The sequence below is a fragment of the Sphaerodactylus townsendi genome, linkage group LG02 (genome assembly GCF_021028975.2).
Source record: "Sphaerodactylus townsendi isolate TG3544 linkage group LG02, MPM_Stown_v2.3, whole genome shotgun sequence".
NCBI lineage: Eukaryota > Metazoa > Chordata > Lepidosauria > Squamata > Sphaerodactylidae > Sphaerodactylus > Sphaerodactylus townsendi.
In genome coordinates, this window is record NC_059426.1 from 95,967,961 (window position 1) to 95,982,348 (window position 14,388).

Sequence of the window (14,388 nt, forward strand, 5' to 3'; positions counted from 1 at the left end):
ACCTGGTCTGCTAAGGCATTTGCAATCTCAGATCAAGGAGGATCAAGATTGGTAGCCATAGATTGACTTCTCCTCCATAAATCTGTCCAAGCCCCTTTTAAAACTATCCAGGTTAGTGGCCATCACCACCTCCTATGGTAGCATATTCCACACACCAATCATGCGTTGCGTGAAGAAATGTTTCCTTTTATTAGTCCTTATTCCCCCCCCCCCCCCCCCCCAGCATTTTCAATGTATGCCCCCTGGTATTGTGAGAAAGTATTCTAGTATTGTGAGAAAGAGAGAAAAATTTCTCTCTGTCAACATTTTCTACCCCATGCATAATTTTATAGACTTCAATCATATCCCCCCCTTAGACGTCTCCTCTCCAAACTAAAGAGTCCCAAACACTGCACCCTCTCTTCATAAGGAAAGTGCTCCAATCCCTCAATCAACCTCGTTGCCCTTCTCTGCACTTTTTCTATCTCTTCGATATCCTTTTTGAGATGTGGCGACCAGAACTTAACACAATACTCCAAGTGCGGTCGCACTACTGCTTTATATAAAGGCATGACAATCTTTGCAGTTTTATTATCAATTCCTTTCCTATCCCCAGCATAGAGTTTGCCTTTTTCACAGCTGCCATGCATTGAGATGACATTCCCATGGAACTATCAACTAAGACACCCAAATCCCTTTCCTGGTCTGTGACTGATAGCACTGACCCCTGTAGCATGTATGTGAAGTTTGGATTTTTTGCCCCTATGTGCATCACTTTACATTTTGCTACTTTAAACTGCATTTGCCATTTCTTAGCCCACTCACCTAATTTATAAAGGTCTGCTTGGAGTTCTTCGCAATCTTTTGCGGTTTCCACCACCCTACATAATTTGGTATCATCCACAAACTTGGTCACCACGCTACCTACCCCTACTTCCAGGTCATTTATGAATAGGTTAAAGAGCACTGGTCTCAAAACGGATCCTTGGGGGACACCACTCCCGACATTTCTCCATTGTGAGAACTTCTCATTTACACCCACCCTTTGCTTCCTGTTTCTCAACCAGTTTTTAATCCATAGGAGGACTTTAATCCATAGGAGGATCTTATTCCTTGATTGCTGAGTTTTCTAAATAGTCTCTGGGGAGGAACTTTGTCAAAATCCTTTTGGAAATCCAAGTAGACAGTGTCCACTGGTTCCCCCTTATCCACATGTCTGTTCACACCCTCAAAGAACTCTAGTAATTTTATAAGGCAGGACTTGCCTCTGCAAAAGCCATGCTAACTCTTCCTCAACAGGTCTTGCTTTTCTACATGTTTTATAATTTATCTTTAATGATAGATTCTACTAATTTACCAGGAACAGATGTCAAACTGATTGGCCTGTAATTTCCTGGGTCCCCCTAGATTCTTTCTTAAAGATTGGTGTGACATTGGCCATCTTCGAGTCTTCAGGGATGAAGGCTGATTTCAGGGATAAGTTGCATATTAAAGTGAGAAGATCAGCAATTTCATGCTTGAGCTCTTTAAGAACTCTTGTCTGAATGCAATCTGGTCCAGGGGATTTGGTAGCATTTACTTTATCAATGACTGCCAGAATTTCTTCCTTGTCTACCACTATCTTTGCTAGTTCCTCAGATTTGGATTTGGATTTGCCTTACCTCCTCTTGGGTGAAGACAGATGCAAAGAATTCATTCAGCTTCTTTGCAATCTCCCTGTCATCCTTTAGCACACCTTTTGTTCCTTTGTCATCTAACGGGCTTACCACTTCCCTAGCTGGCTTCCTAACCATTGTGAACTAAATCATATGCATGTAAACTGGTATATTGTGTGAGTTTATGCAACTGTGGAGATACTTGAACACTTGTGTTAAATAGTGACTGAATGTAAGTTCTGAGAAAGGCTCTGTTCAGCCATGAGTTCATGGTGGCCATGAAGTAAGCCATTCTTGGTTGAAATGAATTGAAAACATTAATGGCATTTTTAAATATATATATATATATAATATGCAATAGGCTTGAAAAATATAAAAATTAAGATCATTAAATAATATTTGAAAAAAGGAAGGATTAAAAGTTTTATTTACAAAAGATTGGAAACGTGTGGTGAGAATGGCACACAGAAATCTGGCCGTAGGTTCCAGTATTGAGATAGAGTTGCTAACAAAAACAGAGTTTTGGCAGCATCTGCAATGCAGTCTAGGCCAGACAAAAGGGGTTCAAGTACATTTTTCCACACAGTCGTAAAAAGGGCAGTGGTGAACATTTTCCTCCAATCCAAGGGTGCAACTGCAAGTTCTATCAGTGGTTGCAATATGATTTTCTCTGCTGAATCTTCTAGTGGAAGGAAGCATGTTGCATCTAGCCAGAGAAACAGCTCATCACAGTTTGGAATCACTTAAAAGATGCAGATAGCTGACTGTGATGGTAAATCAAGGGAGGATGCCCAGATGAATAGGGGAGCAAACTATTTGCTTGGGCCATCAGTCTCTGTGATTCCTGCTCAAAAAGTCTATGTTTTACTTTACAAAATATCTCATTAGCAGTTAGCATAAGTAAAGAGTCCAGTGGCAAATCCAGATCTTGTAGCTTGGCGTTCAAATGAGCCCACCAGCATGTTGAATGAAGGAAGGTGAGAGCATGAGAAGTAAAACTAGAATCCTCGTTGTTATAGCAAATTCATTGCCAAAACTTAAAGGTGAGAAACCAAGCTCTGGTTTCCATCAAATGCTCCCCTGCTTCTAAGCACAAGACAGCATAGGGCACAGAATGGGGGATTCCAAAAATTCTGTATAGGAACCAAGATTGAATTCGCTCAATTTCAATGTTCCATGCTTGAATCCATAATGGGATACCATAAAAGAGCTGTTTGCAGATTTTGGCATTAAAGATCTTTAAAGCCGCTGGAATATATCTTTGTCCCTTGTAGAAGAAGCAAAGGATAGCATTGCTGGTGGTTTTACTTAGTGGTATCGCTCTATTCCTATGTTGTGTCCAGTCACTTTTATGATGGTATTTGAAAGTTTTCACTTGCTCCAAACAGTGGTTGTTGAGAGGCCATTTGAGGAGGCGCCACGAGTTTGAGAAAACTAAGTCTTTGGATTTAGAATAGTTTAGGACTAAGTTGTTCTCTCTGCAATAATCTTGGCAACACTTGTGTAGATACATTAAACCTACTTGAGAACTTGAAAGAAGAACCGCATTGTCTGCGTAAAGTAACATGAGCATTTTGGAAGTCCATAGAGATGGCTTATGAGCATCAAGAGCTAAAAGAGCAGCAGGCAAATCACTCAGGTAGAGATTAAATAATGTTGGTGCAAGAACACACCCTTGTTTCACCCCTTTATTAGAAGAAGAAAAATTGGATTTATATCCCCCCTTTCTCTCCTATAGAAGACTCAAAGGGGCTTACAAACTCCTTACCCTTCCCCCCTCACAACAAACACCCTGTGAGGTAGATGGGGCAGAGAGAGCTCAGAAGAACTGTGACTAGCCCAGGGGTAGGGAACCTGCGGCTCTCCAGATGTTCAGGAACTACAATTCCCATCAGCCCCTACCAGCATGGCCAATTGGCCATGCTGACAGAAAACTTGATGGGAATTGTGGATCCCACAATTTTATCTGGAGAGAAACGCAGAGTCCCTGGACTTTAACAAGATCCTCACCGGCGTGTGTTGGAATGTACAGGCTAAACTGAATTCCCCAGATAAGCCTCCACAGCTCAGGCGGTTCCTTCAGATTAGAGTACACCTGCTCTTAACCACTATACCACTGCTGGTATTGGAGGGGTGAGATAGCCTAGATGATTACATTTGACCTGACAAGATGTGTTTATATGTAAAGCTTTAACCAGAGTGATTAGTCTGCCATCAACACCCAGAGACCACAACTTCCTCCAGAAGAGGTCTGTGGATATGGAATCAAAGGCTCCTTTAAGGTCCAAAAAAGTCATAGAGCTTGGTGTTCTTGTGACAAGAATACTTGGCAATGAAGATATTCAAGATCAAGAAGCAGTGATCAAGCGTAGATTTGCCAGAGGTGAAGCCTATCTGCTCAGGACTGATGATTTTGTTCTTAGAAACCCAGGAGGAGAGTTTCTCTAGTAAGTGCTTAGCATACAGCTTTCCTGAAATATCCAGGAGGCTTATTGGTCTATAAATGGCAGGCTGGGTTGCATCTCCTTTCTTAAAGATTGGAATTATTATCGCTCTCTAGTCCATGAAGGAGGAATTATTCTGGTTTTTGTTCTTGATACTTCTTACAATATGTGTGTGCCAACACCCTTGAAAGGGTGATTCTAGGGACATGTGAAGCTCTTGGGATACTCTAAGCTGCTACATACAATTATTATCACTAATGCTGTTATTAATATTTTGTTTATTTACTGATAGGCTTTTGACTGGCCCCTTGAAGGGATGCTTATTCCAAACAGCCCTCCTTTAAAGAAACCTACATACAAGCAGTCAGACAACTATATGCCTTTGAGACTGAGAGTGTTAAGAAACGGAGGACAAGACAAAAGCAGGACTATCAGTATTCTTAGACCTGATTCTGCAACTGTGGTGAAAAAACAGTAAGAAACTAGCAATTAATTTACCACAATTGTTACTCAAATCACTAGTACATGTGCATCCCTTGTAGCTAGCAAAAGCATTCTTCTGCTAACAAGGAGAAAAGTTGTTTTATGGTGTATTAATTACCGAGGTCATAACCCTGTGTAGACCAGAATCAAGATATAATCCAACACTGTAAAGAAATGAAAGATTTCCTAGTTACTATTTTTTTTATTTCTCACTTGCAAGGCCAAAATAACAACTGTTTTTGAAACAAAAAAACATGTTGGAAGCTGGAGAAATACTGTCGTTATATAAATAATTCTGAATTGTGTTCCTAAAGATTACAAGATTGTAAAGAAATAGGGATAGGTAGTTTGCTTTTCTGAACTATATATGCTTATAGAGTTTCAGCTTTGCAGTTTCTGTATCAAACCCATAATTTCTAGTTGGATGGAATATATGTATTTGGATAACTTGAAAATGGTGAATATAATTCTTGTCAAGTGAGCAGATTTTATATTTTCTTTTTATATAACAAAACTTTGAATATTCATATAACAGCAAAATGCTTTGGCATAAAGAATAAGTTAAATACATCGTTTCTCACATTGTTAGCAGGGATGTCACCTTTTGACCTTTCTTTTAAGATTTTTAGAACATCTGATGCTTTTTGATAATAGTTTAATATTACTTTTTCAAATTGGTTAAATACACTTCATACATCGCTGAACAATGAGTAGCATTCACATGGGCTGTCTACTGAGCTGCCTGCAAAAATGATAAAAGTTAAAAAACATAATCTTCAAAGTAAAGTCAAGCCTGAAATTGAAATCTTTGACGCATACGTTTCATAATTAGTTCTCTTTCTGCCAGATCTAAAATGTGAATATGGTGTTCTTAAAACGATTCTGATCTTTCTACATAGAAATTTAATGAATGGTCTGAGCTTTTTGAAAGTTTTGTTCTCTAGATCTAAGGCAACATCTAAAAGTTTTCCAGTATAGCTTTTACGATATTCTTAAATTTTCATTTTGGCATATTGTTAAAAAGATATGTATATATATTGGTTGTTGCTGGGATCCTTATGATTGATGAACTGAGTATTATTGTTCCTGCCATTATATTAAAAAATTAGACACTTAACGGACCTTAGCCCTGATGTGGACAGGGAGGTAACTAACTAGGTAAAAATGGGGTCACATTGTTCTCCATGCAGTATTAGTTAGATCACCAGACCACAGCCACACAGCCCGGAAAACCCACCAGAACCAGTAGAATCCGGCCTTTGACAGTACAGTTAGATCTTTACTTGGAAGGGAAGAATTAGGATGGGAAAGTTTTTCTGCTCCTTATTCCTATTTCATTCAAATCCATTCCAAATATAATTCACATCCTACTTCTGCATAGGAAGTAGCATGTAATTTTCATATAGTTTTAGATGGCTACATCTAATCTGCTGTGTGTACATGGTTTTGGCAAGTTTCTTTTAAATGGAGGATCTTCACTTCCATATCACATCAGCTTATTCTGAAAGTTCTCTCTGTATCTATTTTAAAAGCATGTGTCTTGGCAGGATACTGTTTGAGAAACACAAATGTAAAGTCTTCTTGTGGAGCAGGTTATATGGGTCTTGGGATCTAGTGAAACAGATGTGTCTGCAGGAATCTCACATCATTATTTATTTTATTTATTCATTAAACTTAATACTTGGCTCTTCCCCACTGCAGCATTTAGATAAGTATCAGTCTTTGTAATGAGCAGAAGGAAATGGGTGTATGTACAAATATACATTGAGAGGGCATTTATGTGGGAAGCATGTTGAAGCTCTCCCATATGGATTCCATAATGAGCATTAAAATGGAAGGCAAAGAGTTCTGTGTTGTAGGAAGGCAAAGCACGCAGTGTTCTTAATATGATCCAAAGTTGTAGACCTTGACAGCAAGCTCTGATGACAACAGGAATTGTGATGTCTACTGAAATTTTGCAATTTTAAAAATATTTTCTGTATATGTATTTCAAAATATGTAGACTGGTCCTTTCATTTGTTGACATTCCTGAAAAATCTCTCATTTTAAAAAGGCAAATTTATTTGTTTTAGAAATGCTGACCCAAAAAAGAAACAAAAGTCAAAGCGCCCCTTGAAGATACATGATATAGACTCAGAAAAGAAAACAGAGAAGATGGAATTTCAGCATTTTTTGGAACGGTAAACAATTCTGCATCACAATGAGTTCTTAATCTGAATATTTATATGTTAAAGCTAGAAAGGACCATTACAACATCCGTAGAATAGGCTGCCCAGATTTACCTAAAGGTAGTACTCCTTACCATTTATCATTATTGCTTTATTCAGTTCCATTAATACAATTGGCACATTAACTCTACTTAAAGAATGAACCCTATAAAAAAAAAGTATATTATTCCCTATTAAAATAATTTGGAATCTAAGGGTGCCATCATATTTTCTGTAAGTAGCAAGCAAGTGTAATTTGATTTTCCTCCTGTACTTTTAAAATAACCAGTTCACTAAAGGATTTGTTACTACTACTATAACTATACTAGTGTATCCTGCTTCATGTTCAGTCTTCAAAGCATCTCACAAAACAAATAAAACAAGACCTAAAAACACAGCATTTCAATACATCATAATTTTAAAAGCAGCAATTATAATGTGAGAATTAGTTGACTCATGCTGAGGATCTCCTCTGACAAAAGGATTTCCATTGCGTGCAGATGTGCAGATGTTCACTGTATTGACCACTGACACAATTCTTAGTTGGAATAGAATTTAATTGCAGCCTGATTATTAATAACAACTTAAGGAAGCGGGGCGAGCATTAGGGGGACATCCTGGCTGCCAGGCAGCAAATGCTGAACCTGGCCTACGGGCAGCAACCGCTGAACCTGGGCTTTTTGGGCAGCAATCGCTGAACCCAGCTCTGTCCCCCCAAGGGGGTTGGGACAGAAAGTTAATAGGTGCCACTTGAGCATGTACCCATTGAGTGACACCCCTTCTTGCCGGGAGTAGAGAGCTCAAAATGGAGCCTGCACAGTCTGTGCCATCAAGCTCTCCACAACCCCCAGACCTTTTATTGAGGCCTCCAACTGCAGGAAGGTCCAGCATGCAAGCACTGCCTTCCCAACATGGATATGTTCCTATGCCCCAAACCACCCAAGCTGCGGCAAAAATTAACAAAGCTAGTAACATTTAACCAAACCTTAAACCTAGGGTGGGAGGGTGGGTCCTCTCGCTTGTCAACCTTTGAAAGAGGCCGAGCTGGCTGGGTGCCGCCTTTTATAGGTGCGCCTGGCTCCCTTGTCATGTGATGTTCCCCATCTCGTGACTCCAATGCCAATCGGCACCCGGGAGGAGGGCTGATACTCACTCCTCCCCTGCCATAACAGTGCCCCAGGGTAAGTCCTGGAGCGTGTTTTAGTGGGGTGTAACTAATCTTCCTTCCCTGGCCAAAATGCCTCCTGAAATGATGCTCACAGGGGAACCTTACGAGCAGTTGGGAATCTGAAGTCCAGTGTGGGAAGGAAGAAATGAAAAAAAAATCCCTACATCCATCCAAAATCATCAGCATGATCCAGTCTATAGTTTTAATCAAGTGCTCTTCCATAAAACTCCTCCAATTCAGTCTAAGGCTGAATGTACAAATGCTGTCCAGAAAGCTCCCTCAGTATTCTAAAACAATTCTGCTTCATATTCTATTCAGCTGAGGAATCATCTATCTTGAAAGTGTTCTCTGTAGTGAGGATTAGTTGTTCCTAGATCTGAATTATTTTCACTTTAACTTAATAAGGACTCTTTTGAGGCTGAATATGCCTGGTTTTTCTTCCCCCAAAAGATGCACCATGATACTGAATTTGCCCTTTGCAGCTAGAAGGCTATTTACTGAGAAAGGAGTAGAAATCTTTTTCTTGAGAGACTTGGAGAGAGATCAGCTGGTAAGAAAAATTAAGAATGAATTTGGAAACATTAATCAAAGGCATGTGTGATGAACTTCATTTTATGGTATTCTGAAACACTGCATGAAGCTATTACAATGAAATGTGTTATTCTTCATTTCTGTTTGATTCTATTTACTAATTTTGTGGCTTCCCTCATCATTTTAGTTCACTGTAACTTCCTGTCCTCCCAAATACTGATTCACTAGCAGACACAGGAATGCTGAGGTGGATCTTGCCCATGCTAGCTCTTTTTAATCAGATTCCAAATATTCCATAAATTGTACTACACCTTTGCTAAACTAGCCAAATTTAACAAGACAGATGAAACTAAATGTTGGGAATGCTGTCAAATATGAATGTTTTGGAATAAAATATTTGACATTCTAGATAAAATATTTCATACAAAAATTGAAAGATGTCCTGAAATGATTCTTCTAGGGATGTCCAGTGACAAAGTAATAATTAATAACATTAACTTATTCCTCTGTTTAGTAACATTTGCAAAAACAGAGATTGCAAAAATATGGAAATCAAGTGACATAGCAAAATTGGAAGAATGGGAAAAGAAAATAACATCTGTAATGTCTATTGACAGACTGACTTGGAAAATAAGAAACAATCCCAAAAAATTAATAAAAATTGGGACTTGTTAATAAAATATTTAAATAAATAAGAGAATATAATTGGTTTGTGAAATGTTGTCAACACTTACAAAGTATATATTTTGTGGAATATTGGATTTAATGTATAGGACTTGGTGTACTATTTTAATGGCAAGATAACTCCTTTTGATTTCCTTCATTTCAATTCTGTTTATGCTAATGCATTTATACATATATATTCATATATGTAACTCATATATTTACTAACTCTACATATTGTACATTAAAATATACTGATTTGATTGTATAGAATTTAATGAGTTTACTGTAATGATTGAAAAGATTAAATAAATGTATATGATTTTTTTAAAGAAAAAAGAAATGCCATAGCCTGTATGCACCAGGGTGAAGACTAAAAAATCACAAGGAATTTTATAGCATCATAGTGTTGAAAAATTATTTCAAAGCAATTTTGTACAATACAGGTACATAGGAACACAGTAAATATTTTTTCTTTTTTTACACAATACCAAACAGCTAGCCAGAATCTAGATAATTACTGGCCTCATGAAACCTTCAAGGCTGTTCTGAAAACAAAATAAAAAACATGTTACACAAAACATCACTATATACAGGGAACACCAATTCCAAAACATAAAATACTTACAAGCAAAGAACAGGGATTTTTTTCTCAATGCTCTAACATATAATCTACAGAGAATGATAAGACATTATTAACAATATGAACAGCTTTCAACCAGTGTTTTTGTTAACAAAAAAACAACAACTATTTCACCCAAATTTACCATGTTGGGGTCGCACTCTGCAAAATTGTTTTTTCTTATGCCTCTCGCTTCACCCTTAAAACCAAGGACAGAAGCAACCAATTTATAAGAACAGTCAAGGGAGGATGAAAAAAAGGAGTATGAAAAAAAGGCCTATTCACAGTTCAGACTTTAAAAGGGCCTGATGGGAACTATACTTCCCAGGAGATCTTGTGAGCCCCAAGGTCTCCTAGGAACTGTAGTTCCTCAGGCCGTTTTTAGCCTGTACTGTGAACAGGCCTTTTTTTCAGCCTGAAAAAGTTCTAGGAAAAAGAAAGGAACTACGGTAAGTGTGGGAAGGGGGGTGGGGACACCGCAAGGGGGCGCCATGGGAGGGCACTGTGGGGGGAAGGGGGAGGGGCCTGGGGGTGATTTTCTACCCCCCAGGCGTGCGCCCGTCACCCAGCGCACCCCCATCCCCCTGTAGCTCCGCCACTGATGTAAGCCACAACTAAAGAAAAAAATGGAAGAGACAAGGGGATCAGCTATTTTAGATCTGATCTTAACCGATAGTGATGACCTGATTAATGGGGTGGAAGTTGTCAAATCTTTAGTTGGAAGTGACTATGTTTTCCTAGAGTTTGTTATACAGCAACAAAGAGAAGTTAAGGGTAGTGAGACACTCATTATAGACTTTAAGAAAGCGTTCAGTAAATTTAGGGAACTACTGGTTCCCTAAATTTAGGGAACTACTGGGTGTGGTCTTGTGGTTAAGAAAGCTAAAAGTGAAGGGATTACACAGTTGATGGGAGTTTCTCAGAAGTGAGATATTGAAGGTGCAATTTCAAACAGTTCCGATGAGGGGGGAAAATAGGAGATGTCTAAAGAAACCAGGATGGATGTCTAAAGAAGCTCAACTGAGCTAAGATTTAAAAGAAATGTACAAAAGGTGGGAAAAGGGGAAATCAACAAAAAGGAATTAAAACAAATATCCAGCATGTGTAGGGAGAAAGTCAGAAAAGCTAAAGTGCAGAATGAAATTAGGCTTGCTATAGAAATGCTAACAGGGGACAGAGAAAAGGCAGAACTACTCAACACCTTCTTTGTCTCAGTCTTCTCCCAAAAGGACAACAGTACACAACCTGGGGAAAATAGAGTGATGATTCAGTAGGGGAAATCCAGCACAGAAAAGATAAAGAGGTAGTCCTGGAATACTTGACTACTTAAATTAATTCAAGTCTCCAGGCCCTGATGAACTACATCCAAAGGTATTAAAAGAACTGGCAAAAGTAATCTCAGAAGTACTGGTAGTAATGGCTGAGAATTCCTGAAGATCAGGAAAAGTCCCAGCAGACTAGAGGAGAGCAAATGTCGTCCCCATCTTCAAAAAGGGGAAAAAGAAGACCCAAACAATTATTGGCCAATCAGCCTGACATCAATACCAGGAAAGACTCTAGAGGAGATCATTAGACAGCCTATAAGCACTTAGAGGAGAGTGTAATGAACTCTAAAAGTCAACATGAGTTTCTCAAAAAAAAGTCATGCCAGACTAACCTTATCTCTTTTTTTGATAAAGTGACAAGCTTGATAGATAAAGAGAATGCTATGGATGTAGCATACCTTGATTTCAGTAAGACCTTTAACAAGGTCCCCAATGATTAAAAAAAAGCTAATGAAATGTGGGCTAGGCATTGTTACTGTTTGGTGGATTTGTAATTGATTGACCAACTGAACTCAAAGGGTGTTCACCAATGGCTCATCTTCGTACTAGAGAGAAGTGGCTAGTGAGGTGCCACAGGGCTCTGTCCTGGGCCCAGTGCTATTCAGTATTTTTATCAATGACTTGGATGATGTAATAGAAAACATTCAAATCTGATTTGCAGATGAGAGGGGATAGCTAATACCCCAGAGAACAGGGTCAGAATTCAAAATGACCTTGACAGTTTAGAGCTGGGCCAAATCTAACAAAATGAATTTCGGCAAAGAGAAATGTAAGTTACTTCATTTAGGCAGAAAAAAATTGAAATGGCTTGCCAACAGGATAAGTGAAAGGAATCTGGGAGTCTTAGTAGACCACAAGTTGAACATGTGGCAACAGTATGATGTGGCAACTAAGAAAGTCAATGGTATTCTGGCCTGGGCTGCTTCAGTAGGAGTATAGTGTCCAGATCAAGGGAAGTAATAGTATCACTCTATTCTGTGTTGGTCAGAACTCACCTGAAATACTGTGTCCAGTTCTGAGCACCACAGTTCAAGAAGGATATAGGCAAGCTGGACAGTGTCCAGAAAAGGCTGACCAAAATGGTAAAACGTCTGAAATCCATTCCCTATAAGGAGAGACTTAGGGAGCTGGGGATGTTTTCTGCTGCTCCAAAGACTAGGACAAGGAACAATGGATTCAAACTATGCAAAAAGAGATTCCACCTAAACATTAGAAGAAGAAGAAGAAGAAGAAGAAGAAGAAGAAGAAGAAGAAGAAGAAGAAGAAGAAGAAGAAGAAGAAAAGAAGAAGAAGAAGAAGAAGAAGAAGAAGAAGAAGAAGAAGAAGAGGAGGAGGAGGAGGAGGAGGAGGAGGAGGAGGAGTTTGGATTTATATCCCCCTTTCTCTCCTGTAGGAGACTCAAAAGGGGCTTACAATCTCCTTGTCCATCCCCCCTCACAACAAACACCCTATGAGGTGGGTGGGGCTGAGAGAGCTCCGAAAAGCTGTGAGTAATCCAACGTCACCCAGCTGGCGTGTGTGGGAGTGCACAGGCTAATCTGAATTCCCCAGATTAGCTAATTTCTAATCTGAATTAGGAAGTACTTACAGATGGTAAGGGCTGTTGACAGTGTAATAGCTGCCTTGGAGTGTGGTGGAGTCTCTTTCTTTGGAGGTTTTTAAACAGAGGCTGGATGATCACTTGTCAGAAGTGCTTTGAGTGTGTGTTCCTGCATGGCAGGGGGTTGGACTAGAAGTGTGTGTTTTGATCTTTGGTCTTTTCCAACCTTATGATTCCATAAGTTAATGATTCAGTGTCTGCTCTTCTACATGGACAGTATTTCTGGTGTCATTACTGTTATTTTGAGAGGGAAAAGGGAAAGTAAAAGAGTTAAACTAGACGTGAGGGCACCAGCACCATTTTAAAGTGATTTAAAATGCCATAAGGGTTTGATCCTGATTGGGCCCACAGCAGAGTGTATAACTGAGCATTTGAAGAAAAAACAATTACTTTCTATCAATTAATTAAAATATTTTTACCCCATCTTTCTTTTTGGCTCAAGGTAGCACACAAATAATAATTAAAATATTACAGATTAAAACCAAATAACTCCTAAATACCTCCCCCACTCTCTGTAAAAAATGTCTGCCACTCCCTCAGAAGTCCTGGCAAGTGAGCATTGATTAATGATGTCTAAACAGTGGGGGGGAGGGGCTCCACTCTCCTCTTCACCTCTCAGTTTCACCTTTATTTCACAGTCTGGAAGCCATGATGGAGAAAGTCTGGGCTCTGGTCAATGCCAAGTGGGCCATCCTGAATGAGGGAACAGCCAGCAGGTAGTAACCTGATGACTGTAGTTATCACATGAGAACATATAGGAAGAGACAGTTCTTTGGATATGTGAGTTTTTGACCATGAAAGGCTTTCAATGCCATAACTAGTAATTTGAATTGAACTTGGGAACAAACTGGCAGCCAGTGTAACTGTTTCACAATGGGCAAGACATGTAAAATGTATCATGTTAGTGAATAATTTATTATCTTAAATAATTTTTAAAATATTTATTGACTCTTTCTGATCTTATTGCACAAGTTATGCAAAACAATAATTCTGTTATTCTTTCATGGTTCTAATGACCCAAATTTTTATAAATTTGAACATCAGTTTCTTTTTATATTGTTTTTACCAGGTTTATGTAACATGTGGAGAACAGTGGATTGATCCACATTTCACCATGGCCCAGGATAAAAAACGCCTCCAGCTTAATAATTTAATGTCTGATGTAACTGCTATTCGTTCTTACTGTGTCATGCGTAACCCAAAAAGTAAGCATATCACAATCTCTGTTGGTTTTGTAAAATGTATGTTTAAGTTATGCATTTAAGAAAAATCAAGAATTGGAAAGACCTATTGATTTCACTGGATGGAGGACTTCATCACATGCTTACATTTCTTTGATTAAAAGGAATGGCATTTTTTTAGTGAATCAGTAGAGACAAATTACAATTCCTGATATATTTTCATTATAGTTGGTTTGTGAAAATAGGGTTTATCTTGTAGATAGTCTTTCAGATTCTAACTTGTCTTATAAATCCTGGTTTCATCATTCTTTCTGGGGCCTCTTCCAGAAAAAAAACCTGATTGTTATCCCAGCCTGCAATAGTGCAAGGATGGCACTAAGAACAAAGTCAGAATAATGCCAGAAAGTCCAGATTCATACGTCGCATGGAGCCGTAGTGAAAACTACCAGTAGCTTATAAACCAACATCAAACATCAGCATTTCACATGCTGATTTGATATACTCTCTAACCATAGTTAGTCTAGTTAAGC

General features: G+C 38.7%; 1 protein-coding gene across 1 annotated transcript in view; it reads left to right on the forward strand.

Annotated features, from left to right (window-relative positions):
- Positions 1–14,388, forward strand: part of DCDC1 (doublecortin domain containing 1) — a 362,770-nt gene that overhangs the window by 290,654 nt on the left and 57,728 nt on the right. Inside the window, exons 22-24 of the mRNA XM_048484584.1 lie at positions 4,371–4,552; positions 8,387–8,486; positions 13,747–13,882. Of these exons, the coding sequence (XP_048340541.1) occupies positions 4,371–4,552; positions 8,387–8,486; positions 13,747–13,882 (418 nt within the window). The remainder of the gene's footprint in view (positions 1–4,370; positions 4,553–8,386; positions 8,487–13,746; positions 13,883–14,388) is intronic.